At 42.4% G+C, this 26,039-nt stretch overlaps 1 protein-coding gene across 2 annotated transcripts in view; it reads left to right on the forward strand.

The window, feature by feature from the left end:
• The first annotated feature begins 23,331 nt into the window (after positions 1-23,331).
• The window catches only part of MTX2 (metaxin 2), a 52,997-nt gene continuing 50,289 nt past the window's right edge, over positions 23,332-26,039 (forward strand). Inside the window, exon 1 of one of the 2 annotated variants that reach the window (XM_080928077.1) lies at positions 23,332-23,542. In XM_080928077.1, the coding sequence (XP_080784203.1) occupies positions 23,503-23,542 (40 nt within the window). In that variant the 5' untranslated portion in view covers positions 23,332-23,502. The remainder of the gene's footprint in view (positions 23,543-26,039) is intronic. The other variant, XM_080928078.1, reaches the window with a different exon arrangement.

Here is a 26,039-nt window from a genome sequence, read left to right on the forward strand (position 1 = left end):
AGCTCTACTGCCCAACTATATTCCCCAGTCCTGTAAGATTTTCTCAGCCTGGATTTTGATGCTTTTGCTATGCCTTGTAATTGTTTAACAGGCTTTCTGTCCCCGTGTTTTCTATAAATTAGAAGGTAGACATGAATACTTAAGCTAAACAGCTTCTAGTCCAAGAAAGGGCCATTTTCAAAGTGGCAGTGTGTCCTCTGTGCACGTCGCTCTGGGAGACACATTATGTCCTTCACCCCACGCCCACCTTCTTTGCATTGGTACAGACGGTAGCTTAGGGGATGTCAGCATATTACCCTGCACTGCTCTCCTCCTTGGTGCCCCCTCTTCCCTGTGTTTGCACTTCATAAAGTGGCGTGCTCTTTATGGGGGTCTGAGCTGCATGGTGCACTGTAGTTCTGCTGATCCCGGCTAGGCTTGGCTAAAGGATGTTTCAAGATTCCACTCGGACTCACACAGCAGCTGTCCAGCTGCTGTCCCACATCACACAGCCTCCACTGGGACAGATCACCTGCCCCTTGTCCTCAGTCTCCAACAGGCACATCCGGCCACGATCACCTGGTGATCACAGGCGTCCAAGAGTCTTCCATATTTAAAGCATCTGAGTCATTATAAGATTGTTCATTCTTAGTAAATTCTTCATTAAACTTCCAATTAGTTTTCAGTATGAGATTCAATACAGATACAATGTATGATAGATCTGACCTTTCTGAAGCTGTGGCAGTTCATTTTGTCTCTTGTGAAATAGGAGAGGCTTTATTATTAACATTTTCTAGTCCTTGTACTTACACAGTTTTATAGACTTTCTGACGTGATTAAAGGTCTTTATCATTTTGTTCTTGAGCTTGTCAGTTCAATCCATACCAGAATTCTTTATTTCCTCTAATTTGTCTCATTGGCTCTTTCACTTCCTGCATAATTTTTCTTCTCTTCTTTCTTTTGACAACCCAAGTGGATTGACAGACATGCCTGTTTGGCTAGTCTTAGGGAACATTTAGGAGAAACCTGGAGGAGTTAGTGTTTATGAGCTTCTGTGGTATTTTCTTAACAAAGGTACCTTAAGGACATGAAGGTAGCCGTCACCTGAGTTAAGAAATAAGAAAACAGAAGGATGCCAGGCATGGGAGGATGGAAGAGTTTCTTTGGGAACTCTATAGTTTACTGTATTTCCTGACTTTTAAATTATAAGATGTGTGTGTGTGTGTGTGTGTGTGTGTGTGTGTGTGACTTCTCCCCTTGGCTTGACCAAATATAGTAGTGGATATTTTATTTAACATCTCATATTCTACAAACTATTTGAAAATATTAATTTACCTAATACTAATAAAATTTTGTGGGCTACTTTGAGATGCACTAAATTTAATTTATAGAGGTGAATATGATTAAAGTATATTATACATGTACAGAAATCTCATAATGAAACCCATTATTTTGTACAATGAATGTATGCTAATAAAAATGTCTAAAATTTTAATTTATAGATTAAAAAATGTTAAAATCAAGAAGGTGTTTTTTTCTAACTAGTGGCAAAGCAGAGGACTAGCTATATAGCCTAGCTCCGTCCTCAGAGGGAATCCATTGCTCCTTAATCAAGAGTAAGACAGCTCCCAATGCATGTTACATAATAACCCCCTGAGGGTTAAACTTCATCAACCTGAGCCAATTTGCAATTACTTAGGAGACATTCCTCCAGGTATGTCTGCGATGATGTTTCCGGAAAGATGTAACTGAGGCAGAAAGACCTACTTTGAACATGGACACCACATCCCATGGATTGGGGTCCTGGACCAAATAAAAAGATGGGCTGAAAAGTCATCTCTGGTTAAGAGCACTTGCTGCTCTTCCAGAGGACCAGAGAGTTCAGTCCTTGTCACCCATATGTTGACTCATGACAATCTAAAACCCCAGTCCCAATGCCCTCTTCTGGCCTCTGTGGGCCAGGATTGTATATAGTACACAGACATACGTGCAGGCAAAACATTCATAAATGCAAAATGTATATATTAAAAGGAAGGCAATCAGGAAGTCACATGTACTGTACTTTCTGAGTGGTGACTCAGTGTTACCAGACACAGTGTATTTGCCTCTGGAAACTTTGGACTGTTTCCCTGTTAAACCACAACTCAAACAAATCTCTCCTCTCTTAAAGTGATTCTGTAGGAATTTTGTTACAATAACAATAAAAGTACTGAGATACTTCTTCTTTTTTGAGACAGGGTTTCTCTGTACAACCTTGGCTGTCCTGGAACTTGCTCTGTGTACCAGGCTGGCTTCGAACTCACAGATCTATGTGCCTCTGCCTTCCCAATGCTGGGATCAAAGTACACCACCCAGCTTAATATACCTCCTCCTTAGTAATAGGATACATAAAGTATTTTGCTTGTGAAAGCACTGGATGAGTTTTGCTAAGCAACAGAATGATCTGTAGATCATACTAGATGTCAAAGACACAACAGATAAAAAGATGTCTTTTTTTTTTCCAGAACTTGGGACACATCTTGTGTGGAATAAATGTAACAATAGTAAAAAAAAAAAAAAAAAAAAAAAAAAAAAAAAACTATTAAAGACTGAGGAGTCTTATATCAAATGCATCTTTATAATTTATTTTGGAACTACCCAAACTGTGATGGGCAGGTTGAATATGAGCAAAGTTCCCAACACACACTGGTGAAGATGTCATGGTGAAATGCAATGTTTTGTATAGTAAATACCCATGTTAATTCAACATGCCTTCTTGAATACCATTAGCAGTTGCCATGAAAGACAGTGGTGACGTTTACTCTAACAACAACTAGAACACTATCCGTTTAAGTTTTTTTTTTTTTTTTAGTGTCTTAACACTGTGCTCAAAATGTTTTCAAAAATGTCTATGGAGAGAAGATTTGTCCTAATAACTGGTTTTGGAGATGGGATTTCCCTGTGAAGCCTAGGCTGGCTTGAGACTCATCATCCTTTGGATTCAGCCTCTCGAGTGCTAGGATAACACATATGTGCTGCTATACAAAATTCCAAATAACTTTAAAAAAATCTGTTAATTTCTTATTGAGGTTTATGCGTGATGATGATGATGATGATGATGGTGATGATGGTGATGATGATGGTGATGATGATGATGATGATGGTGATGATGGGATGATGGTGATGATGATGGTGAAGAAGCATGTGTTCACACACGTGCTATGGTGAGCTTGTGGAGGTCAGAGAACAACTCCTTGTAGTCAGTCCTCCCCATCTGCCTTTCATGGGCTTCACCCACTGACCCATCTTGCTGAGCCCACCTATTAACTTAATATTTCTGTTTATGATTTATTTATCCCATATGTGTGAGTGCTCTGTCTGCATGAGAGCTTGGGAACCATGTTCATGCAGTACCATGGCGGTCGGGGGAAGGTGCTGGAGTCCCTGGAACTGGAGTTACTGGCAATTGTGAGTACCCAGATGTGTGCTGGGAACAGAACAGGGAGCAAGAGCAGCAAATCCTCTTAACCACTGAGCATCCCCTTTTCTCCCCCAGCACATTCTTCATCATCCCCTCGAGGATCTTCCTAAAGTGGCCAGATACTTTTCAGTTGTAGGTTCTTTACAAGCTTATTTATGTTATTTTATGTGCATGAGTGTTTTGCCTACCAGCACGCATGCGCACTACATGCATGCCTGATGGCTTGGGAAACCGGATGGAAGCATCGGGTTCCTTGGAACCGGATGGAATTGGAGATGTTTGTTAGCCACTGTGTGGTGCTGAGAGTTTAGTCCAGGTCCTCTTAAAGCAGCAAGTTCTCTTAACCTCTGAGCCATTTCTACAGCTCCCGGTTATATTATTTTTAGGGTATTTTGACACCTATGAGGTTTCTCCTTAGAAAATGAACATCTGAGCGCATGCGCAACACTCTCCATTGAGGTCTGTGGTTTTATAGGTTCTTTGGAAGAGCAGCCAGTGCCCGGTACCACTGAGCAACCTCTCCAGAGCCTCAGGCTCCAAAGAGCCTGTTTGATGGAAGTGGTGGGGGCAGAAAAATCTGCCTTAAATGGATCAAGGGACAAGTTGGGAGAAAAAAAATTGAGATGGCTAGTTTTAAAGAATTTTAGGAGGACGGAAGGGACAGAGACGTGATGACAGCATGACTATTTGAAGGGGATTGGTGAAGTGAAGAAGTGAGGCATGTCAGAGTGAGAATTTGTGACAAAGTGACAGGGAAGGAGGGAGGGAGGGAGAGAAGAGGGGGAGGGAGAGGGAGGGAGGGAAGGAGGGAGGGAGAGAAGAGGAGGAGGGGGAGGAAAGGGGAGGTGGGGAGAGAAGAGGGGGAGGGGGAGGGAGGGAGAAGGAAGGAGGAAAGGAGAGAAGGAGGGAGAGAGGGAAAGAGGGAGGGAGAGAAGGAGGGAGGGAGGGAAAGAGGAAAGGAGAGAGAGAGAGAGAGAGAGAGAGAGAGAGAGAGAGAGAGAGGGAGGGAGAGGGAGAGAGAGGGAGGGAGAGGGAGAGAGAGAGTCACTAGGAGCATGAGGGCTGTCCTTCAGAAGCATGAGGATACGACATAGGCACACAGACTGTCAGACTAAGAAATGACACGGAGCATGTGAACTCTCTTGTCATTTCTTCAAGCATCTTGGTAAATCAAAGTCATCTGCTGAGATGAGAAAAGACGAGGAAGAGGTGGAGATCAGAGGCAAGAGAAGGCACAGGAAGAGCAATGCCTTTGAGTTTGGAGACCAGTTACTTAGGTGTGTTTTAGTTAGTTGGTCACAAAGTACCAAGAGTAAAAGCAACTTGGGGAGGAAAGGGTTTTTATCTTACAAATCTCAGGTGGAATTCAAGGCAGAGAGCAAAGCAAGGGGGAAGGCACTGCTTACCAGCCTGCTCCTCCAGGTGTGTGCACAGGGACAGCTGCTCAAGGGTGGCCCCACTTCTAAGTGGGCTGAACTATCCACGTCAATCCTCAGTCAAGAAAGGCCCTAAGCACTTACCTACAGGCGATCTGATGGGGCCATTTCTTAATTGATAACTCTAGTTGGGTCAAGATGACAAAACCCCAGCCAGGACCGGAAGTGTGCGTGTTAACATAGGCTGATGGACACGCCCTTTTCCAACATCACCCAATCACAATGCAGAGCTGTGGATCCCAGTCCCAATGGGCACATCTACAGAGCAGTCCCACATCCAAGGCTCAGGGATCGTTGCAGAAGAGCGGAAAGACTGTGAGAGTCAGAGGATCCTAGATTTGCTGTTAGGACTTGTCGCCTCAGAAGTTACACCCATAAAGTCTCACCAACACGACGGCTCAAGTGTGAGCCGAACAGCAACAGACATGCTAAAGTGAGTGAAGCCATGAGACCTCAACCCTATACAAGAACTACAGACAACTAAAGAATGCTGGGAGTGGGAGACGGGGGAGTACACCAGTTGGCTATCCAGTAGCAGATGGTTATTACATAGATGGAAAAGGGTGTGTTTATTTTGAAATACCTATGTATACACATAGACGTATGTAACAACAGTGAATGGAACAAGAGAGGAAAGAACAAGGAGGAAAGTATACAGAAGGGTTTGGAGGGAGGAAAGGGAGATAATGTAATCAGACCATTATCTTCAAAAATAAAAGAAATAATTTAAAAAGCACGGGCAGACTGAAGTAAGTTCGCACGCCCCAAGAGAGGCCTGTGGAAACGGCTCACTACGTGTCCTTTAACATAGACCTCACTGCACCCTGATCAACAAGGTACTGTTATCTCCACCAGAAAAAAGGAGGGCTGGGATTCTAAGAGAGTGCTTTCTGTGTTTATGAGTGGGGATGTAATGTATGTATGTGTGTGTGTGTGTGTGTGTGTGTGTGTGTGTGTCCAGAGGTCAACTTGGAGGAACTTCTTCAACCACTGTCCTTTATTTTGGGATAGAGGAGTTCTCCCCATACCTGGACCTCCTCTATTTGGATAGGCTGGCCACTGGGCTCCAGGGATGCTCCAGTCTCTGCCTCCCACTGTCGGGGTGACAGCAGCTGCCAGGCCTGGGGATCCTGACTCAGGTCTTCATGTTTGCACAGCAGACACTTTCAGTGACAGAGCCGAGGTCATAAAGCTGGAAAGTGACAGAACTGAGAATGATGACCAGGTAACATGTCTCCAGAGCCCGTGTGCGCTCTACAAGCTAACAATGTCATAAGGAAACAGGGAGGCACAAAGCTCGCTTTGAGGACTTCTGCATGGCTCTGGAGTGGACTACCAGCGATGGCCTGCGACCGATGGCTGAGGCGGTTCCTCTGGAACAAAAGCTGGGCTGTGCTGCAGAGTTGCAGCCTATATGGGATGGGAGCAAGCGCCATAAGAGCTGCCGGAGTGGAAGAACGAAGCAGAGCCTAACTATTAAAGAAGGCCTCCTGCCTATGCATTGGCCGCATCAGCCTTTTCTGCACGCAGAGGCCGTAAGTGCTATCATGGGAAGTGCAAGGCTGAAATATCATGTACTCGGAGACAGAATTAAACTTTTATATCTACACTTTAGAAATATGAGTGTTTCATAAATATAAGCCATTAAAAATGATTTAGATTTTACAAAGTAGACGGGGAACGGGAACTGTTTTATCAGATTGGTCTCGGAAAGCTCACTGACTGCCAAAACACGAGTGCCAAGGAGGAATTAGGTGCAGACGACTTGGGAAGCCGTGTGTGCTGCCAGCCCGAACTTTCCTTCTGTTCCCATTGAAGCATGTTTTGGAAAATCTATGTATGCGTCGTATTGTACAGAGGACTTCAAAAGACTTAAGTGGACCACTGCAGAAACCTCAGAATATTGTCTTGAGAATACTTCAAATATTTTCAAAACACATCAGCATAAAACATCTGCACTGTGAGTTAAAGATGCCAATCGGGTTGCCAGCAAAGGCAGAGTTTAATATTCCCAGATGTTATTATATAGTATCTATGGTATGTTGGCTGAGCAGGGTATGCACATTTGTACATCACAGTACTTTTTCAAAATGTAAATGTAGTCCCTGAAGATATAACAAGAGCAAGGCTGAATAAATTGTCTGGAAAGCAAAATTCATATTTCTTTTTTTCTTATTCTTAGATTGAAATGTGGGGGAAGGGAGAAAGCGAGAAACCTAATTTCTCCATTAGATATTACTTGGAAAATCGAGCTACCACCTGTGAAAACATATGTATGTCTATAATGAGCACCGTGCCAGGCAGTGGTGGCACACACCTTTAATTCTAGGTGTTAACTCCCTGTGGGTTTGAAGCCAGTCTGGTCTATGGAGTGAGTTCCAGGACAGCCAGACTACACACAGAGACCTTGTCTCAAAAAAAGAAAAAATAATTGGTTGAATTCTATATAGAATATTTGAACAAAATAAAACAAGATAATTTTACAGCAATAAAGAAGTCACATCTCCACTGCAATGTACTTTCGGAGGATTTAGTAGTTTGTAGCAACCCTGTCCTTGTGAGAGTTAGCAGTAAGGACAGAACAGTACAAATAGTTCAATTTTTGTTTTACTAGCAGTGTGTCTATTAATTGTAAAAACACGAGTTTCATTATGGCATTTCCTACATGTATACAACATTCCCCAACTGTACTCATGGCCATTGTCCTCTGCTCTCTCTCTCTCCTTCCTTTTAGTCTTGCCTTTTACTCCCCTTTTATATTTTCATGTCTTTTAAAAAATAGACTAGGATTTGTAAATAAAAGCAAACATGTATAGCAGGCTGACTGGTTCATCTTACTAATGGTTCATCTTACTAGTATAATGATTTCCAATTTATCCATCTCTTCCTTTATGACTAAATAATAATCTCACACACACCACACACACACCACATATGCACCCACACCACACACACCCACACCACACACTCACACACTATACACTCACACACATACCACACACACACACACACACTCACACACACTACACCTACTCACACACACCACACACACTCACACACACTACACACACACCACACACTCACACACACCACACACACCACTCACTCACACTCACTCACACATACCACATACACCACACACTCACACACATCACACACACACCACACAAACCACACAAACCACATACACACCCACACCATAAACACCCACACCACACACCCACACCATACACTCACACACCACACATACCACACACTCACACATACCATACACACCCACACCACACACACCTCTTTAATCTGAGAACAAACATACAATGTTTGAGGTGTTAGGGTGAGAGTACTGAATCCCTGGTGTCTCCATGTCTAATAATCTGCGACCGTGTGAGGTATTTAGTCACCACCATCGACAACTATTTGACTATACTCTGCTAGGCAAGAGAGGTTCTAAAAAGTTGGCGATTTCGTTCCAATCTGACAAGATGTGTCCAGTAGATTAAAATTAATGACGTAAGTTGATGCACAGCCAGGAGGGCCAGGGTATTTGAGAAGCCTTTCGCAGACAACACTTGCAAAGGGTGAAGAAGGTTCAGGAGGGGATAAGATCTTGACAGAAATACAGGAGCTGGACTAGTGGACGCCTGTCTTTGAGTAATGAGTAGAGCAGTTTGGTTGGAAAGAACTGTATTATTATTTAATGAGCCTTTAATCCCAAATTGTGTACAGCAGCTTAGCTGTTATTTTAGCAAATGTGGTAGCTATTATTGCTATATTTAGCTAGCCTTTGGTACGTCAGACTATCCAACTGTTTACAATTACTTTTATTAACCCTAGGGAAATTACCGATGTGTCTCACCATGTAGCACTGACACAGTAGAACAATGGGTAGATATTTACTTAATCAAGTTTGTGCACAACTCTATGGGCATAAAGCTGCACTGGAAAGTTTCTTGCTCTAAGGGAACGTAGCTGCAGGGGGCAACCAGATGACTCAGCAGGTAAAGGTGCTGGCTGTGCAACATGGTGACTCGAGCTTGGTCCCCGGGACCCACATGGTGGAGGGAAAGAAGTCCTGCTCCACCTGTGTGCATGGCATGAATGTACTCCAGGACAATGAATGCGGTTTAAGACGGCCTTCAGAAAAAAACAAATGGGGTCATATAGCCCCTTCGGTGCTCTAAAAGAAGCTTCTAGTGACTCTTACTTTGAAATAGCATCTTCTCCAAGCCCATGATGGGAAATAGTGTCTGAGTACAATGGAGACCCCAAACTTCTAGGTCTGGCCCAGGTCCTTTCTCCCCACAAGCTCTAGGGACAATGTTCTTGCTTCTCTTTCCTCTGCCACAAACACATCTTTACCTAGTGTCCCCAGGCATCTTACACTTTAAGTGCCAATATACTATCTTTTATTCCATCCTGTACAAGCAAACATAAAAATCACAAACATTTTCATTGCTACTTCCTTCACACACACACACACACACACACACACACACACACAAATACGCACACCGCACACACCAAAACAACGACAATAAACAATATCCTAAATTAAACTATCCTTTCTCTTGCAAATCCTACTCTGGGTAAACATCCCAGTCACCAGGTCAGATAATTTGCACCCCAAGAGAGAAGCACCAAGAAGATGGGGTGGGGTGGGAGTGGGTTGTAAGCAGGAGGCAGCTGGAGATAAAGGACTGCCCTGAGGCCCAGGGGTATGTCTACCTGTTCACTGCACGACATAAAGTCTGCCACAACACCCCACACTCAACAAATGATGGTAAAACTAAGATTTGCCCAAGGATGGAAATGGCCACCAGAGGAGAATATATTGCCCTGCTCGGTCACCTTCCACCTTATTCTTGTGAGACCAGGTCTTTTGGTGAACCGAGAGGAAGTAGGGCAGGGAGTGAGAAACAGGACCTGACAATGAACCAACTGATTGTCAAGATCTATTAAGAAGGCTTCTCTGTAGGTATATATATATTCATATATATTTGTGTGTGTGTGTGCATCTATACATAGTAATGTATATACATATGCGTGTAATACATAGATATATAGATACACACATATATGATATACACACATATGTATTTGTACATACAGACATGTACACACAGACACGCACATAAAGACCTGCAATGCAGATTAGGCATGTAAAAAGAGGATAGGCAGCAATGAAGACAGTTTAGATTTTGAGCTATGGCTACCCCAGCTACCAGATATAGAATAACAAGACCAATTCTGCACCCTCACACCCATGAGAATGGACCTTCCAATCTTGCTCAAAATTTCTCAGAACTGGAACAAACTTTAGGAAGGATTCCACAGACACAACTACCTGTACTTATGCCCCATTTAGCTCTAGACTGCAATGCCTTTCAGCTTTAAAGAATTAAAAAAACCTTACATCGGCTTTGGATAATAAACCATTGTCACCCTTTAATTTACTCCAACATTCCATGGGAAACAGCTCTTGCTATATTGCCACCACTCGCATTAAGCGAATGCTGAGTCTCAGTGTGCACATTTGTGGTAAGTCCTTCGGTTCTTTGTGATCTGGCTTCCATTGTTGCTATAATTTCTTCTAAGGTAGTTAGGAAGAAAAGCTCCATGGTTGTCTCTGCCCTACCAGGCTATTCCTCGTTTGCTGGTTCTGTCTAGACAAGCTTTCTCCCCTCTGGAAAGAGCCTGCAGGTAGCACCTCATTCCTCAGGTGGACAGAATGCTTCTGAGAACCACAGGGTCCTTCAGATCTCCAGGATCAAGGCTCTTGGGAACTGATACACCAGCTACATCAAGATTCCAGAAGCCTCTGGACCTGCTGAGTTAGTGGCTGGCTTTTTGTCTCCCCTGCCCCAGCAGGACTCCTCTCTTCCTCCCAACTACCTCTGGCTGTCTCAGCTCAATTTCTAAAGTTAGGAAGATGTTCAGTCTGGTGTTTACCTTGGGCTCTGGTATGAAAAACCCTGGAGAGATCTTCTAGCTTTGGTGAGGGCTGTTTCTGTAAAACAAAAAGGACATTCTTAGCTGCTGGATTTACCTCTGAAAACTAAGAAGAGGCTAAAGAGAATTAGCTCAGTGTTTTCTAAAAAAACCTCTGGAGTGTGTTCCAAGACACATCTCATCCCAAGAAATCCTTTCAGAGGAAAAGGTTGGTTAAGGAATTTTTAAGTCAGTTGGTTAAAGAAGTTTGACTCGGTGCGGCGCCTCACGCCTTTGATCGCTGCACTCAGAGTGTATATGAGTCCCGGAGAGTCTAAGCCAGCCCAGTGTACACATGAGTTCCAGGTCAGCAGGGGCTACACAGCAAGACCCTGTTCTCCCTCCACCCTCTAAGAAAATTAGAGGAGTTAGAGAGGAGGCTCAGTCCACATGATAGATCACAACTGGCTAGAATTACAGTCCTAAGGGGTCAGACGCCTTTTGGCATCCACAGGTAACAGCCACGCATCACACAGCACAGAAACGTGAGTGCAGGAAAACCACCACTGCGAAAGAAAAAAAAGGAGGAATGTGCAGAGCTCTGCCGACTGCTCTCATGCACAGAGATACATACGTAAGGAAGCACAGCAGTAGCTCTGAGAAGTCCTGCTGGAAAGAAGTCTTTCCGACTGGAGGTGTTGCTCAGTGGCGGAGTGTGGATTTACTATGTGCAAAGCCTGAGTTTAGTCCCAGCACCCGACGAGGGAAAGAAAATAGTTTGGTGTCTTCCAAACTGCACGCACTGTTGGTGAGTGTGCGATGGGTGAGAGTACATGTGTCAGTGTGTTCAGGAAAGATGCAAGCATGTCACAGGCCAGAGGACAACCTGGGGGTGGTGGACTTCACCTTTTTTAGAGCCAGGCTAGCTGGACCTTTAGTTTCTGGAGACACTCCAAAAAATTTGGGCTTTTGGAGGTTAGCTTCTTGGGTTCTTTACATATTTTGGATATTGGCTATCTGACGTGAGCTTAGTGAAGGTCCAGTGGCTGACCCAATTTGGGATCCATCTCAAGCGGAGGCTCCAAGTTCTGACACTATTACTGATGCTATGGTGTGCTTACAGACGGGAGCCGGGCATGGCTGTCCTCTGAGAGGGCCTACCAGCAGCTGACTGAGACAGATGCGGATACTGACACCCAACACTGCAGTCGAGGACCCCCTTTGGTTGATTTGGGGAACTGCTGAGGAGGTGGACAACTCCACAGGAAGACCAGCAGTCTCAGCTAACCTGAATCCCTGAGGTCTCAGACACTGAGTCACCAACCAGGCAGCATACTCGAGCTGGTCCGAGGCCCCCTGACACAAACACCGCAGAGGACTGCCTGGTCTGGCCTCAGTGGGAGAAAACACACCTAACCCTGGAGAGACTTGAGGCTTTAGTGAGTGGGGAGGCCTGGTGGGAGAGCATCCCCTTGAAGACAGGGGTTGGGGGAGAGGAATGGGATGAGCAACTGTGGGAGGGCAGACTAGGAAATGACTGGACTGTAAAAATTAATAATAAAAATACTTGTGTCAACAAGCACTACACTGACTACACTCATTCGCTTTGCTGTTACTGAAGTCGTTCCTGTAAAGGCCTGTTTTTATCCTCTAAGCTTTCCTTTCTTCTTGGCTTTTGCTTTTCTGATCCTCTCCTTCCTACTCTCTGTTCCTGCCTGGGTGTTCTCTCCGATTCAGGTTTTACCTCTACTTATTTGTTTGTGCTTCTGTTCTTCCATCCTTGGGATCACATCTTGTTTCTAGTTTCAACTGTCACTTATGCACGGGTTTAGCAAAATCATTCCTGAGTGGTGGTTACTTCTCATTGTCAATGTCACACAATCTAGAATCACCTGGAGAGAGCCTCAGTGGACCGTCTAGATTGGGTTGACCTGAAGAAGATTGTCTTGACTGTTACTCGAGGTAGGAAGACCCAGGATAAAGCTGGGTGGCACCATCCTTCTAGCTGGGCTCCTGGACAATACGAGCAAACAAGGAAGTGAGGTAAGTACGAGCCTGAAGTGTTCATTTTCTCTCTGCTTCTGCTTATCAATGTAGATAGTTATGGGGCTAGTCCTGCCTCAGTTTCCCCAAGATGACAGACGGGAACTTTGAGCTGAACTGTTCAGTGAGATGAACCTTTTCTTCCCTTAAGGTTTTTGTCACAGAAACTGGAAAGGAAACTAAGACTTCTGACTTCTCTCCTAGCCCTAGTTGTGCATTTTCTTAAGGTTCCAGATCAGTTTCTCTTGTACGTCCTGCTGACTTCTCAATTTAACACATCTGTGCTTCTCTTTCTGTGAAAGCCATCCCCTTTCCATCTTCCCTTGAGGACCTATTGGTAGGATTTTGGGTCTGGGCAGAAAGTGCATTGTTATAAATATTAAGTAAAAGCTTCACTCGAGTAGAAATCTGTCTTTTTTACCATGTTTTCATTGATTGGGGCACCAGGGGAATGAGTTGTTTAAATACATGTTGTTTATATGCATGCCTATGTAACATATCAAAGGTACAAGACTTTAGTGGCAGACGTGATATTATTTCTACTGTCTGTTTTTATCACCAAGAGTCAGTACTACTTGGTCACCAAAGTCATTAACATTTCAAATGTTAAATAAAATGCCAAACATGAATAGACGTACATAGATGAACAATAACCACTTTTGGTTCACAGAGTTAGAAGAAAAACCCATTTTAGTGGAAATAAAGATTAAATACTCAAAAGTAAACATGTAACAAACACACAAAGCCCAGACGTGAACATCTTAAAGTGTCCTGCTAGGCAGAGGTGGAGACTGGCAAGTGGGAAGTTGTCCTCTGTTCTTGCATCACAAGAGTCAACATTATAAAGATGCCAGTTCCCCTTAAATCCATTTATAGAGTTAATGCAGTTCCAATAAAAATTCCAAGACGCTTTTAAAAACAGAGCTATAGAAGTTGATGCAAAGGTCATGTGGAAGAACAAATGTGAGACTAGTCAGGACCACACTGCAAAGCCGGAGTCACAGGGGAAGAAAGACACTGGAGGAGATAAAAAAGAAAGGGATAAAAAAAAATAAACAGGTATCTACTCATGTGCTAAAGATGTGCAAAGAAGACAAAGTGGAGAAGGAGGCTGGTGACTGCAGGGAGAAGACAGGAGCAGGGATGGGGGACACAGGAGCAGCGGTGGGGGACACAGGAGCAGCGGTGGGGGACATAGGAGCAGCGGTGGGGGACACAGGAGCAGCGGTGGGGGACACAGGAGCAGCGGTGGGGGACATAGCAAGAGAAAGAAGGCAGTGGTGCTTCTGTCTCAGTCCTTTCCGGTTTTGTTTGTTTTGTTTTCTTTTTTAAGTGAATCTTAAAAGTTAGCATATAGAACGAAGGGCCTCATTATGACATTTTCAAATATACATGCCATTATAAAGAAATCTTTCTGTAACTGGTTCTTAGAACTATGGTAATGAGACACACATCCCACTCCCTGATAAATAAAAGTCACTTCAGCCAGGATATGGGGGAAACCCAAGGTAGAATTCCAAGATTGAAATAATAGATATATATTACATGAGCAAAGTGTAAGACAAACCAACACATATCTTTGCATGGAGGCTGGAGAGATGGGCAGCGGTTAAGAGTGTGGACTGCTCTCTAGGAGGATCCAGGTTCACTTCCCAGTATTCAAGTTAGGTGGCTCACAGCATCTGCTACTGCAGCTCCGGGGGATCTGACATCCTCTTCTGAGCTCTGAGGGCAGCTACACACATGTAAACACACACACAGCTACACAGACAGACAGACAGAGACAGATAGAGACACACAGAGACAAACAGAGAGATGATACAGATATACAAACACAGGAGCTGAAGAGATGGCGCGGCAGTTAGGAGCACTGGCTGCTCTTCTAGAGGGTCTGGGCTTCAGTCCCAGCAACCACATGGTGGCTCATTACTATCTGTAACTCCAGTAATGGGGAATCTGATGCCTTCTTCTGGTCTCTGAGTATACCAGGCATGCACATGATACACAGAAAACATACAGGCAAAACACCCATACGTATGCATGTATGTATGTACACACACACTTATACATTATATATATAAAACCAACCCCCTAAATAGACTCAAAAAGCTAATTAGATAAATTAGGAGAGAATCTTAGTTATCAGTAGTAAGCATGTAAATACTCAAGAATTAAGATAAAAAAGTATGTGAGTGTGTGTGTGAGTGTGTGTTCTATTTTCTTACTACAATACAACCTGGCAGAGTTGGCATGCTACTGGTTTTTTGTTTTAATTTTTTTGTTTTCGTTTTCGAGATAGGGATTCTTTGTGTAGCCCAGGCTGCCCTGGAACTTACTCTGTAGACCTGGCAGCAAACTCAGATATTCCCCTGCCTCTGTGTCTTCAGTGTTGAGATTAAAGGCATGAGTCACCACTGCCCAGCTGTTTCTTTTCTTTTCTTTTCTTTTTTTTTGAGATATGGTCTCTGTATGAAACCCTGGCTATCTTGGAGCTCACTGTGTCAAGGTTTTCCTGGCCTTGAACTCACAGAGGCCTTGTTGTTGCTGTCATTAACATGATAATGGAGATTATGAAATGTATATGTATGTGTTATATGTAAGTTTATCTAAAGAGGTATATATATCTATATATCTATATATACTAATTATATGGTCTTTATTTTGCTATAAATATCAAAATAATTTTAGTAGTATTATTTTTCAGATATTCTCTATTCTGGCTTCAAGACCATGAGTGTTTTTATATTTATGTTATATGCATATATACCACTATCTTTTTGTTTTTGTTTTTTCTTTTTTCTTTTTTTAAGAAAGTCTCACTATGCACTCTAAACTGGCCTTGAACTCAGCATTCTCCTGCCTCAGTCTCCAGACTGCTGGGATTATAGGCTTGGCCACTGTTCTAGGTTGGCAACTCTGACAGAGAAATAGAAATGGGCTTTCTTTTCTCTGCCTTGTGGGGGTGTGGTTACAAATCTGGAGAAAACTTAATGAGGAATTTATACAGGGGCAATGTATTGTTTCATTTCTCCACAAACTAGCAAAAAGTCCCCTTTGAGGTTTTTTCCCCATATATCTTATTTCTATTAATTTTTTTGGTTAATATACAATTAAATGGGTTTCTTTGTGATATCTATCTATCCCTCCCTCCCTCCCTCCCTCCTTCCCTCCCTCCCTCCCTCCCTTCCTCCCTCCCTCCCTTCTTCTTCCTCTGTCTCTGTGTGTGTGTGTGTTTGTGCAATGTATGCATGTGTGTTTATACGTTTTTGTTTGAGGCAAGAGTTTTGGTATATATCCTAGGCTGTTCTTAAACTCATTCTCAGTCTTCTCAACCTCCCGTGTATTTAAAGCCACTGGATGTGGCTCTGAGTTTTTAAATCCTTCAGCCTTGGACTGAAGTACCAGTGGACTGTGAGATCCCTGCTTGTGTTCCCTGACAGAAGCGGTAGACCTCCAGCAGCCCGACTACTGTACTGTGTGATACTACTTACATCATAAATGCAACGTTAGAAACACCAGAGGCAACAGTCAGACATCAGAGGCAGGGCACTTTTACTTAAAATAAGATCTTTCTTGCCATAAAATATACACAAAACTAAGGAGAAGATCTGGCTAGAGTTTGTGTAGATTTGTGTGAGTGTACTTTCCTTTCAGTCACTTAAAAAGATCCCAGAGGGGGATGGTGGGAGCCATGGCTGTGATTGGCAGGTGGTGCTGCTAGCCGAGACTGGCTGTTTCTGTTCGAGTTTCTGTATTTTATTTCTGGGATTTTTTTTTTTTTTTTTTTTTTTAAAAAGAAAGTTGGCAAGACACCAAATATTTCACCGGATTATCATCTTAGAGTGATTTCTTTGATTCTGAAGACTTAGAGAGTGTGATGTTTTCATTTTATGTAGGAAGAAAAGAAACCCCTAAAGTGTTACAATGAATAGAAGTGTACTGTACCTTAGAGGGATTGTGAAGTTCAAGGAGTGTGCCGAAATAAGTTGTTCACTCTCTCTACACAGACTATGGTTTTGATGCCCTTTCAGGTTTACTGGAGGCATTCCCTATGAGGCCAAGCACTGAGTTCTTAAGCTACCAAATGTCAGAAGGGCACCTTTCAAGGGCATTTTCCTTGCAGGAGTTGTGGTAGCTATTGCAACACTGCAACGATTTCTAAGGCAACACTGCCTGTGACTTGCATGGGCTCACGTTTTCTCTAACACTCACCCCGCTGCATGGGGACAGCCTGTTTGCACCTCCACCTTTTCTACCGGATTGTAAGCACATAGAGAGCAGACACTAAATTTTGTTTCCTTTAGTAACTGTAGAATCCACTTGAGGGCCAAACACCAAAGTGAGAATGAGAGAGTAAATGTCCTAACGCAGATTTGACTTGAAAGCAAAGGAAATGGTGGTGTCCACGTTATCTTGCATTCTCCTCTGGATACCAGCTTTACATCAGAGCTGGCTTATTTCTCCATCACGGGGCTTTCCTTCAGAGGGACTTGTGTCCTTTCAGACGTTAGTGTTAGAGGATCACCTCCTCACTGTGTCACATATGTTGTGGGAACCACTGCTTTCAGATGCCTTAGGCATCATTACCATCACTTCAGCTTTGTGAAGGAGCTAACAGGTAAAATGTAACAACTTGGTTAAGAGTTATAATTCACAGCAGATCACTGCCAAAAGCAAGAGTGTCTACAACTGGTTTACAAAGCCTGTCTATTCTAGATCAATCTATTATTCTTGCCTATTGCTAGGGAGTCTAAATCAGGATTTGGATGCTGTTCTCTTCTCTTGCTCTTTATTGTAGCAGGGCATCTCTGCTGTGGACTTGGATCTGGTCTAAGGGAGTATCTCAGCAACTCAATTAACGAGAGCTGTATTGGGCAAGGCCTGGAGGCAGAATGTTCAAGGCACTTCCCATATTAGTCATCTTCAAAGGAATTCTAGCTTTTATGCTTGTGTTTGAGACTGGGTCTTCCTGTGAAGCTCCATGTGAGCTTGAACCCGTAATTTTCCTGCTCAGCCTCTTGAGTGCCAAGATTACCGATGTGTGCTGCCATGTCTGATTAAAACAGTTTTTTTTCTAAGTGGCACAAAAATTATTACAGAAAATTTAGCAGAGAGCAAAGAGTTTAAACACCCAAATCCCATTCTCTTCCATGACAAGATTTTTGAGAAAAATCATCGCACTTTTTATAACTATGTCTTTACCCAATTAAATTCACAATAAAATATATTTTTCTTCTATTTTTTAATATTCTACCATTCACACTGTTTTCTCTGCTGTTATATGGACTGTATACATATTAATTATAGATTTAGGGAGTGTATATCTTTGCTAGCCAGGTCAGCAATGGTCATCACACATCTAAGGATGAGGCATGTTATTCTATTGCAGACACCCCTAGCTCAGTTCCTTTTAGTTAACAATTATCTGAATTCCTTTCCCTCCCCTGTGCTAGAGCCTGCAATTAAGGCACCATTACATTTAAGGCCCCCTTTACAGAATTGCTCATCTAAGTTCTAAATCGAGTGACGGCCACAGTGTAGCACTCCCTCATTCCCTCTTTGCACAGTGGCTCCATTGTTTTGGCTGGCATGCAGATTTTCTCCATTCCCCTTACTGTATGTAACAGGCCTCTCTGCCCCACCCCCACAGCCTGCTCAGCCGACCAATTCACTTGGACAAAGTACTAAGAGTGGAGGTGAGAACATGCGGTTGGGGATGACTGCAGTTCTTCTAGGGTAACTCACAAGCTGGAAGATTGTCAAGTTGTGGCTGCTAGCAGCCATTTCCTAAGAGAAGGTTCACTTTTAGACAAAAAGAAAACTGGACAGAGATGGCTCCAATAGGCCTTCATTAAATCTGTGAATTGTTGCTTTATCTTTTGTATCACAATAAACCAATGAACTTAAACTTGCTTAAGTTTAGGTTTAATTGTGTTTTTATAAGTTGTAACCACAAAAGTCCTAATTAACATACTTCTAATGACTTTAGATGGGACATCAGTACCATTAAATGGTGGTCAGGAAAATGAAAATTTCAGTTTCCCAAAACAACTCATGAAAGTGAGCAAAAAGATATTTAGAAGACAGTGTTGTAAACATTTTAATTTATTTAAAAAAAAAAAAACCCTGCTAATATTTGAGAACTCTTTGCCCACAACAGTCAATCATGTAGCCATTTCTCAAAAAGTCAAGTATGCTTTTAGTTCATGTAGTACTGTATGGCCTAAAATAGAAGGCACTGTGATCAGAAAGTAGAGGGGAAAAGGAACAAACTTGGTAGCCCTGGTCAACTGTGTTCCTGAGGGACTCAAGGGGGAGAGAAAAGTCATGAAGAGATGTAAGGAAGAGCTACCGTGACATTTCTGGGTCCTTTAACCATCTTGGTAAAGCTACACGTGCTGGCACATGGCACCTAGCTCCTGAAGAATTTTGGACAGTTTGGGATACAGACCAAGATCTGCCTCACGCCAACTTAAAAAAATAATAGAAAAGAAGAAAAGGAAAGAGAAAAATTTTTTGGAGTAGCTTGGAGTTATCTATAATTTTTTTTTGTCTCTAAATTGTATAACATCCTATTTGGGTTAAATGAATTATCCATAATTAAATCTGTTGACAGTAGAGGAGGGAACTAACTTAAGATGTCTGGAACTTACTATTTTATTACCTAAGCAATACTAGCCTTTTTTGAAGGAATTATTGATAAGAGTTTTTCTCTTGCAGACATCCTTCAAAAATACTTGCATTAAGTATTAATATTTTATCAGAAAAATAAAATGTAAATAAGATGCCCTAATATTTTAATGTTTATATAATCCAATAATTGAACATTTTCTTACCGTGTAATTCAGTAACATAAAGTAAGGTTAGAGACATGCAACTAGTCTATGACAGAATAATTTAGCAAGTAAGTGATTTTACTGGGGCAAACAATAAGACTGTTAATGTCATGCATTAATAATTTATTTTCAATAATTGTGTGAACACCCTTTTAGTAACATACGGATTCTACAACACTTTTGTTTCATAACCTCATTCTTAAAAATTCCAGTGGCTTGTTTTCTCGTATTTCCCTTAATTGTGGTGATCTTAAACAGATCTTCAGTTTTAAATCTGCCAGTTGTTCTAATACAGATGCATAAATACATTCTCTTCAGTTGGCTCCTTCTTACAAAGCAGGCTTGTTTGTGGGTACCGTCAGGACAGCTGCATCTTATTGGATTTAATTTTTAGTAATAAAGACCTCCCACATTACACATTCTCCTCAGCCTAAATTTGCTTGTGTGGGAAGCAAAGGAACTGTCAGTCAGAGAGGAAAAAAGTAAATCCATATGCCGTGGAGGACTCAGCATCCTCGGCTACAGTAAAGAAAGAACAGAGGCCGGGTACAGAACAGTACCCAGAAGCTCCCATTTAAATTTTTTTCAAAAGGCTGCTGCTGTGGTCTCAATGCTGGTACCCCACCAAATTCAAATGTTGAAACTCAATCAGCAATATGATAGTATTTAAGAGAGAGAGAGGCCTTTGGGAGGGTTCTTTCCTCATGTATGGAATTAAAATCCTTATTACAACACTTATAAAAATTGTCTTTTTTTAAACAAGTGCAGTTTCACACTTCTAATTCTGTAATGTTTGTAATTTTTCAATTGTAACCTATAATTTAAAAAAATTAGACTGAGAGGGAAGACTCATGGGATCTAGTGTCTTTCCTTTACTAGTCTTCCTTTCCCAACCAGACACTGGATCTACTGCAGCACTGGTTTTAGATTTAAGAGATTTTTAAAACAAGCAATAAATCTGCTTATAAATGACCCAGTCTAGCTTCTAGCTGGGTGTGGTAGATCACACCTTTAAACCCAGCACTTCAGAGGTAGAGGCAGGAACAGCTGTAAATTTGAGGCCAGCCTGGTCTACATAGTTCTAGGTCAACCAGGCAGCCAGAGCTATGTAGAAAGAGGGAGGGGGAGGGAGCGAGAGAAATTGGCCTATCTAAGGCATTGTTTTCTAGATGACGATGACAGATGAAGACTTGCTGGGCTTTGGAGACATCCCAGTCCCAGTTTATCCATGGTCCTTGTGTAGTGTGGCTTGAGTGAAATTGTGCAGAAACATTGTTTGTCTAACTCGGGCTCTCTTGCTCCTGCATCTGTTTCCTGCCTCTGGCTCTAGCACTCGTCTGGGGTTCACCTCTACGTAGCCCTTACACTTGCTTATTGTCTCACGGTCAAGTCCTGGGATAGGACACTAAATCTGTCCAAAACAGTCAGAGCATAGCATCTGTAGCTCCAGAAAGGCAATGAATAGAAGAGGCTAGCACAACTTGATGTGGCAATAGACCTTCAGTTTTTCAATGCCATACATAAAATCCCTTGTGTAGAGGGCAAGAATGGAAAAGTTGATTGGCAGGAAGCTATCTAGAACACCTCATTTCTCAGTAGCAACCTCAGGATGAGGAGAAAATTGGGTACCACATACACTATTGGTGTTTTTTCCTTCAGCACAAACAAGGGCAACCTACTATCTTCTTTGTTTCTATAATCCTCTTATCAACCCTGAACCTGAGCCAGAGAAAAGATGCTTTTAGAAGTCCTTTGTGTCTATTTAAATCAGGACGTTTAAGTTTGGTTTAACAAGCTTCTTATTTGATATGGGGGCTACCAATACTCCTATGGCTTACTCTTCAAAACTTTCTACCAGTTTATATCCTCTGAGAAGACTTCTATATACTAGCCTCTAGTTTCTACAGATGTGATCTTATCTGCAAACTGGCTGTTTGCAAATAAAACTAAGAAGAGCTTTTTTTTTTTAAATAGAGTAGGCCTTATCCAACAACTGGTACTTTCATTGTAAGACAGAATTTTGGCAAAGAGACACACAGGGAGAGAATGTCATGTGATGATGAAAGCAAAGGTCGAAGTGATTTGTCTAAAGTCATGGAATGCCAAGGAGCATTGGCAAACCTAGAAGCTATGCAGAGTGAGGAAGGGCATTTATTTCTATGTCCTTGAGAGAAAGCATGGTCTTGCCAACACTTTCACCTCAGAATTCTCGCTTCTAGAACTAGAGAGTAAGTACATCTGTTATTTTAACCACCCAGTGTATGGTAATCTATTTGGCACCTCTAAGAAAGCAATATACTACTTAAAGTGAATGAACAGAAATATGGACAATAAACTGTAATGGAGGGTCAGCGATCTGTGGACACAAAGAAAGGAAATATACCTTTCTATGAACAAACTTCATAAGCAACGTGACTTTTTTTTGCAGGTGTGGGGATGCTGAGGAAGCGGGTTCTTAATTATGCTTAATTAACTTTACCAGTGAGCTACTTGCTCAGTTCTGACTTTTTTTTTTTTTTTTTTTTTTTTTTTTTTTTTTTTGGTGACTCAGTCTTGACTTGTTGATGTACTACTACTGTTAGTAAAAATAATTCAGTTTTTTTCCAGGCTGGGATAATGGCTTAATGGGTAAAGCGTGCAGACCTTTGCTGGGTCTCTAGCTTCTACATAAAAGCCACGTGCAGTAGATAACTCCAGAGTTGGGAGGGAGGTGGGCAGTGACAGACCAAGTTCCGAAAGTTGTTGGCCAGCCTAATCCGTGTGCTCCTGACTCTCAGCGAGAGACCCTATCTCAAAAACGAAGATGGAGAGCAACTGAAGAGGAACTTAGACATTGTCCACTGTCCGGTAAAAGCTGATGCATGTGTATGCATGGACTAGGTCACCGAGCCTGATGACTTGAGTTGGATCCCTGGAACCCACATGGTCGGAGAGAACTAGATACCAAAGGTTGTCTTGGGTCTATACTGTCTCACACACACAATGTCATCTCACCTCTCTGAGCCAGGCTCTTTCTCATCAGCCAAAGGGAGCTGCGGCTCACCACATGATCTCTGAAATCAAGTGTAAATTTATGCTTCTAATTCTTTAATGTTTATGACCTTTTTGTCAATTGTAACCTATAACTTAAAAAAAAAACAAACAAAAAAAAAACAAAACCCGATTATGCCAAGATGAAAGACTCATGGGATCTAGTTCCCCTCCTTTACTGTTCCCTCTACACACAGAAACAAGTAACTGAAGCGTTTTATTCTCCAAGCTTCATTTTGGGTGCCTGGGGTTGAAAGATTAAATTATGTCTCAGCTCACGAGCTGTTCAAACCTCCTTCTGGCTAGCTAGCGCATTGGAACAACCAGCCAACACTAATCTCTGTCTATGGACCCCAAATCCTGCAGTTAGTGGAATTGAGAGGATTCCTGCGTTTGGGGATTCAGTAGTACCAGACCGGACACTGTAACCTCTTTAAACTTGTTTCTGTCTTGGTGAATTGCTGAAAGGTTGAAATAAAATCCAAAAGCGCCGTTACAGGGACGTAAACTCGACTCTGGAGACAGGGTCATCTCCTAAGGCTCTCGCAGGTCCGGAGCGCGCGGGGCGGAGCAGCCGGAAGTGCCGGCGCGCGCTGTCAGCGACGCCGGAAGTCCTCGGTCGGCCTGGCGGTAACCTTGCGAGCCAGGCCGCCGCTGCTGAGGTGAGCTCCGCTAGCCTGAGCGTTGGCCCAGCGAAGCTCGTTACCTGCGGGGGAGGGCCGCCGAGGTCGCGCGGGAGGGCGCCGAGGGCCGCCGAGCTCGGGCGCGCGCGCAGGGCCTCGCAGCCAACATGTCCCTGGTGGCGGAAGCGTTCGTCTCCCAGATCGCAGGTAGCCCGCGTGGGCGCAGACGGGGCGGCGGGGACCCGCGTGGGGGAGAGGGCTGGAGTCTGTCTGCAGCCGTGGGTCGAGGGTGCTGAGCCCACAGCCGGTGTGGAGGCCGCCATGGAGGCTTGGCTTCACTTTCCGGATGAGGAAACTGAGGACACATGGCCAAGGTCACCCTGCAGGGGCAGAGTCCTGTCCACATTCCCTCCGCGGCGCTTTGTTTCCCGTCGCGGCTTTTTGGGTGTGTGGAGGAGGCTGGGGGTTGGAGTGGAGGAGGGGGCGTGGCCACTGGTTCTGTCCTCGCCTCCCCCAAGGCTTCTGTGGGAGTGGGGCAGCCTCTCTGGTCTTGGGGGTCTCAAGTTTAAGGTGACGGTCACCCTTGAGCCGCCTTTGCCGCCCTTTACTACCTGTTGTTGGTGGGTCACCGAAGTTCTCCAAGCCATTTGCAAAGTCTGTGGGATTCTTCGAACTATTCTTAATTTTGCACGAAGTTTAAAGAAAGTAAACATCTTTGATTCTGTCGTTCGAACTTGACTTGTAAATATACATACATATGTATGTTTGTTTGTATGTATGTATGTATGTATGTATGTATTGAAGTTTTTATTTTGCTCAGAGTGGCTATGATAGAGAAAGAAGAGTTAAGTTAATGGGATGTCTGTTAACTCCAGCAGTGTTTTCAACATGCGAATAAGGAGATAGTCACTAAGATAAACAGGTATATTTGGAATAAAGTAGTATATTGGAAATGGAAAGTATAATGTGTTATCAACTTTTCCAAATGCTTTCCACAGTATTAAATTTGTGTAAACATAGGTTTCCTTTTTTCTTTAAAATAGCATTTTATAGGAGGTAGAAGACATATTGTAAGCTTTATGAAAGCAGGGATGCTTGTTTGTTCCCCATTGTATCCTAGTACCTGTCTGTTGGTTCTCTTTAAATACCCATGACTTGAGTAACACTGAGATGCCAAGTAATGGTTATTTCTGATTTTATCACTTAGGTTGAAAAAGGCCTAAGACTTGAGATCAGTGGTTTAATTTAGCTCGATGCTATATTATAAATCATTTCAGTTTATGTTCATATTCTGAATGTATATATCCCAATGTGTGATTTCTTATCAACAAGATAAGGAGAGGAATGGTATTTGATAAACTTTTGACAAGTTCAGAATTCTACCTCAGTTAGTGAAGTTTACAAATACCTGGGAATTTTGTACATTGTCTTGTTTGTAGTGATCTGTTTTGTAGAAAGAAGAATTTAAAGATAGATAATTTAGTAAATAGTATTGGAACAGCTCCTAAGTCAAAATAATGCACAAATAAATTCTAGATGTATTAAAGATTTAAATGTACTACAAACTAATTTACAGCAAGATAATTAAACAAAAACAAGGACAAATACAGGGTGTTTTAATAATATTGGATAGCAGAAGGGGTTTCTAAGCAAAACATAGAGTATGCATTCCATAATAGAAATGGTTGTGTAAGAGTTTGGTGTAAAAAGACACCATGAGGAGCTGGGTGTGGGGCTCTTGCCTGTATTCACAAGCACTGGGAGGCTGAGGCAGGAGAGTACTGGAGGTTGGAGGATAGCCAGCCTGGGCTTCATTGGGAGAACATATTTGAAGCAAAACAAACAACAACAATAAAACTTCCACCATAAATATATACATAGAATAAGAAAAACATTTAATTACACAAAAAACTCCCAAAAGAAAGGCAAAAAGTCTGCATAAGTATTTCAAAGAAGAAGCAATACACTAGACAGCAGGTGAAGAGATGAGCTCCACAGATAACTGGTAATTTTCTATGTAGGTAGGCAGAAGTGAATGTGATCATTTCTAGTATTGTTGGGCATATAGAGCAGAGACACTACTTTCTGTCATTTAGTGAGTATAAACAGCAATATTTGCTAAAATGTTATAATTAATCCAGAAATCACCTGAATGTAGATTTACTTGATAGAAATTTGAGGACCAGTTCTTCAAAGAACTAGACTATAATCTTTATTATAGCATTATTTCTAATAGTAAAAAAAAAAAAAAAAAGAATGTCCCAGATGTATACCAGATTATGATATACCAATCCAAAGGTTTCAACAATACCTAAAATAAATGAGTTGTCAGAGAGGTGTATGTGTATGCCATTGTTAGCACTATTCATAATAGCCAAAATAAGGAAGCAAAGTAGGTGTCTTTCAGCAGATGTGGATCAAAGAGATGGGCATATATACAAAAAGAATACTAGATGTGCTTAACATAAAGGTAACTTTCATTCATGGTGACATGAGTCATTTAGACTCAAGGAATAATTTTTTTGTTGTTTGTTTCCTTTCATGGTGACTATGGGTGATTCTTAGATTTCTGTTGCTGTGACCAAAAGCAACTTGGGAAGGAAGGGTGTATTTCAGTTTATAATCAAATCATAGTTTATCATGAAGGGAAGCCAGGGCAGGAACTCAAGCAGAGACTATGGAGGAAGACCACTGTTTGCTGGCT

This window comes from Micromys minutus (genome assembly GCF_963924665.1).
Source record: "Micromys minutus genome assembly, chromosome: 13".
Classification (NCBI taxonomy): Eukaryota; Metazoa; Chordata; class Mammalia; order Rodentia; family Muridae; genus Micromys; species Micromys minutus.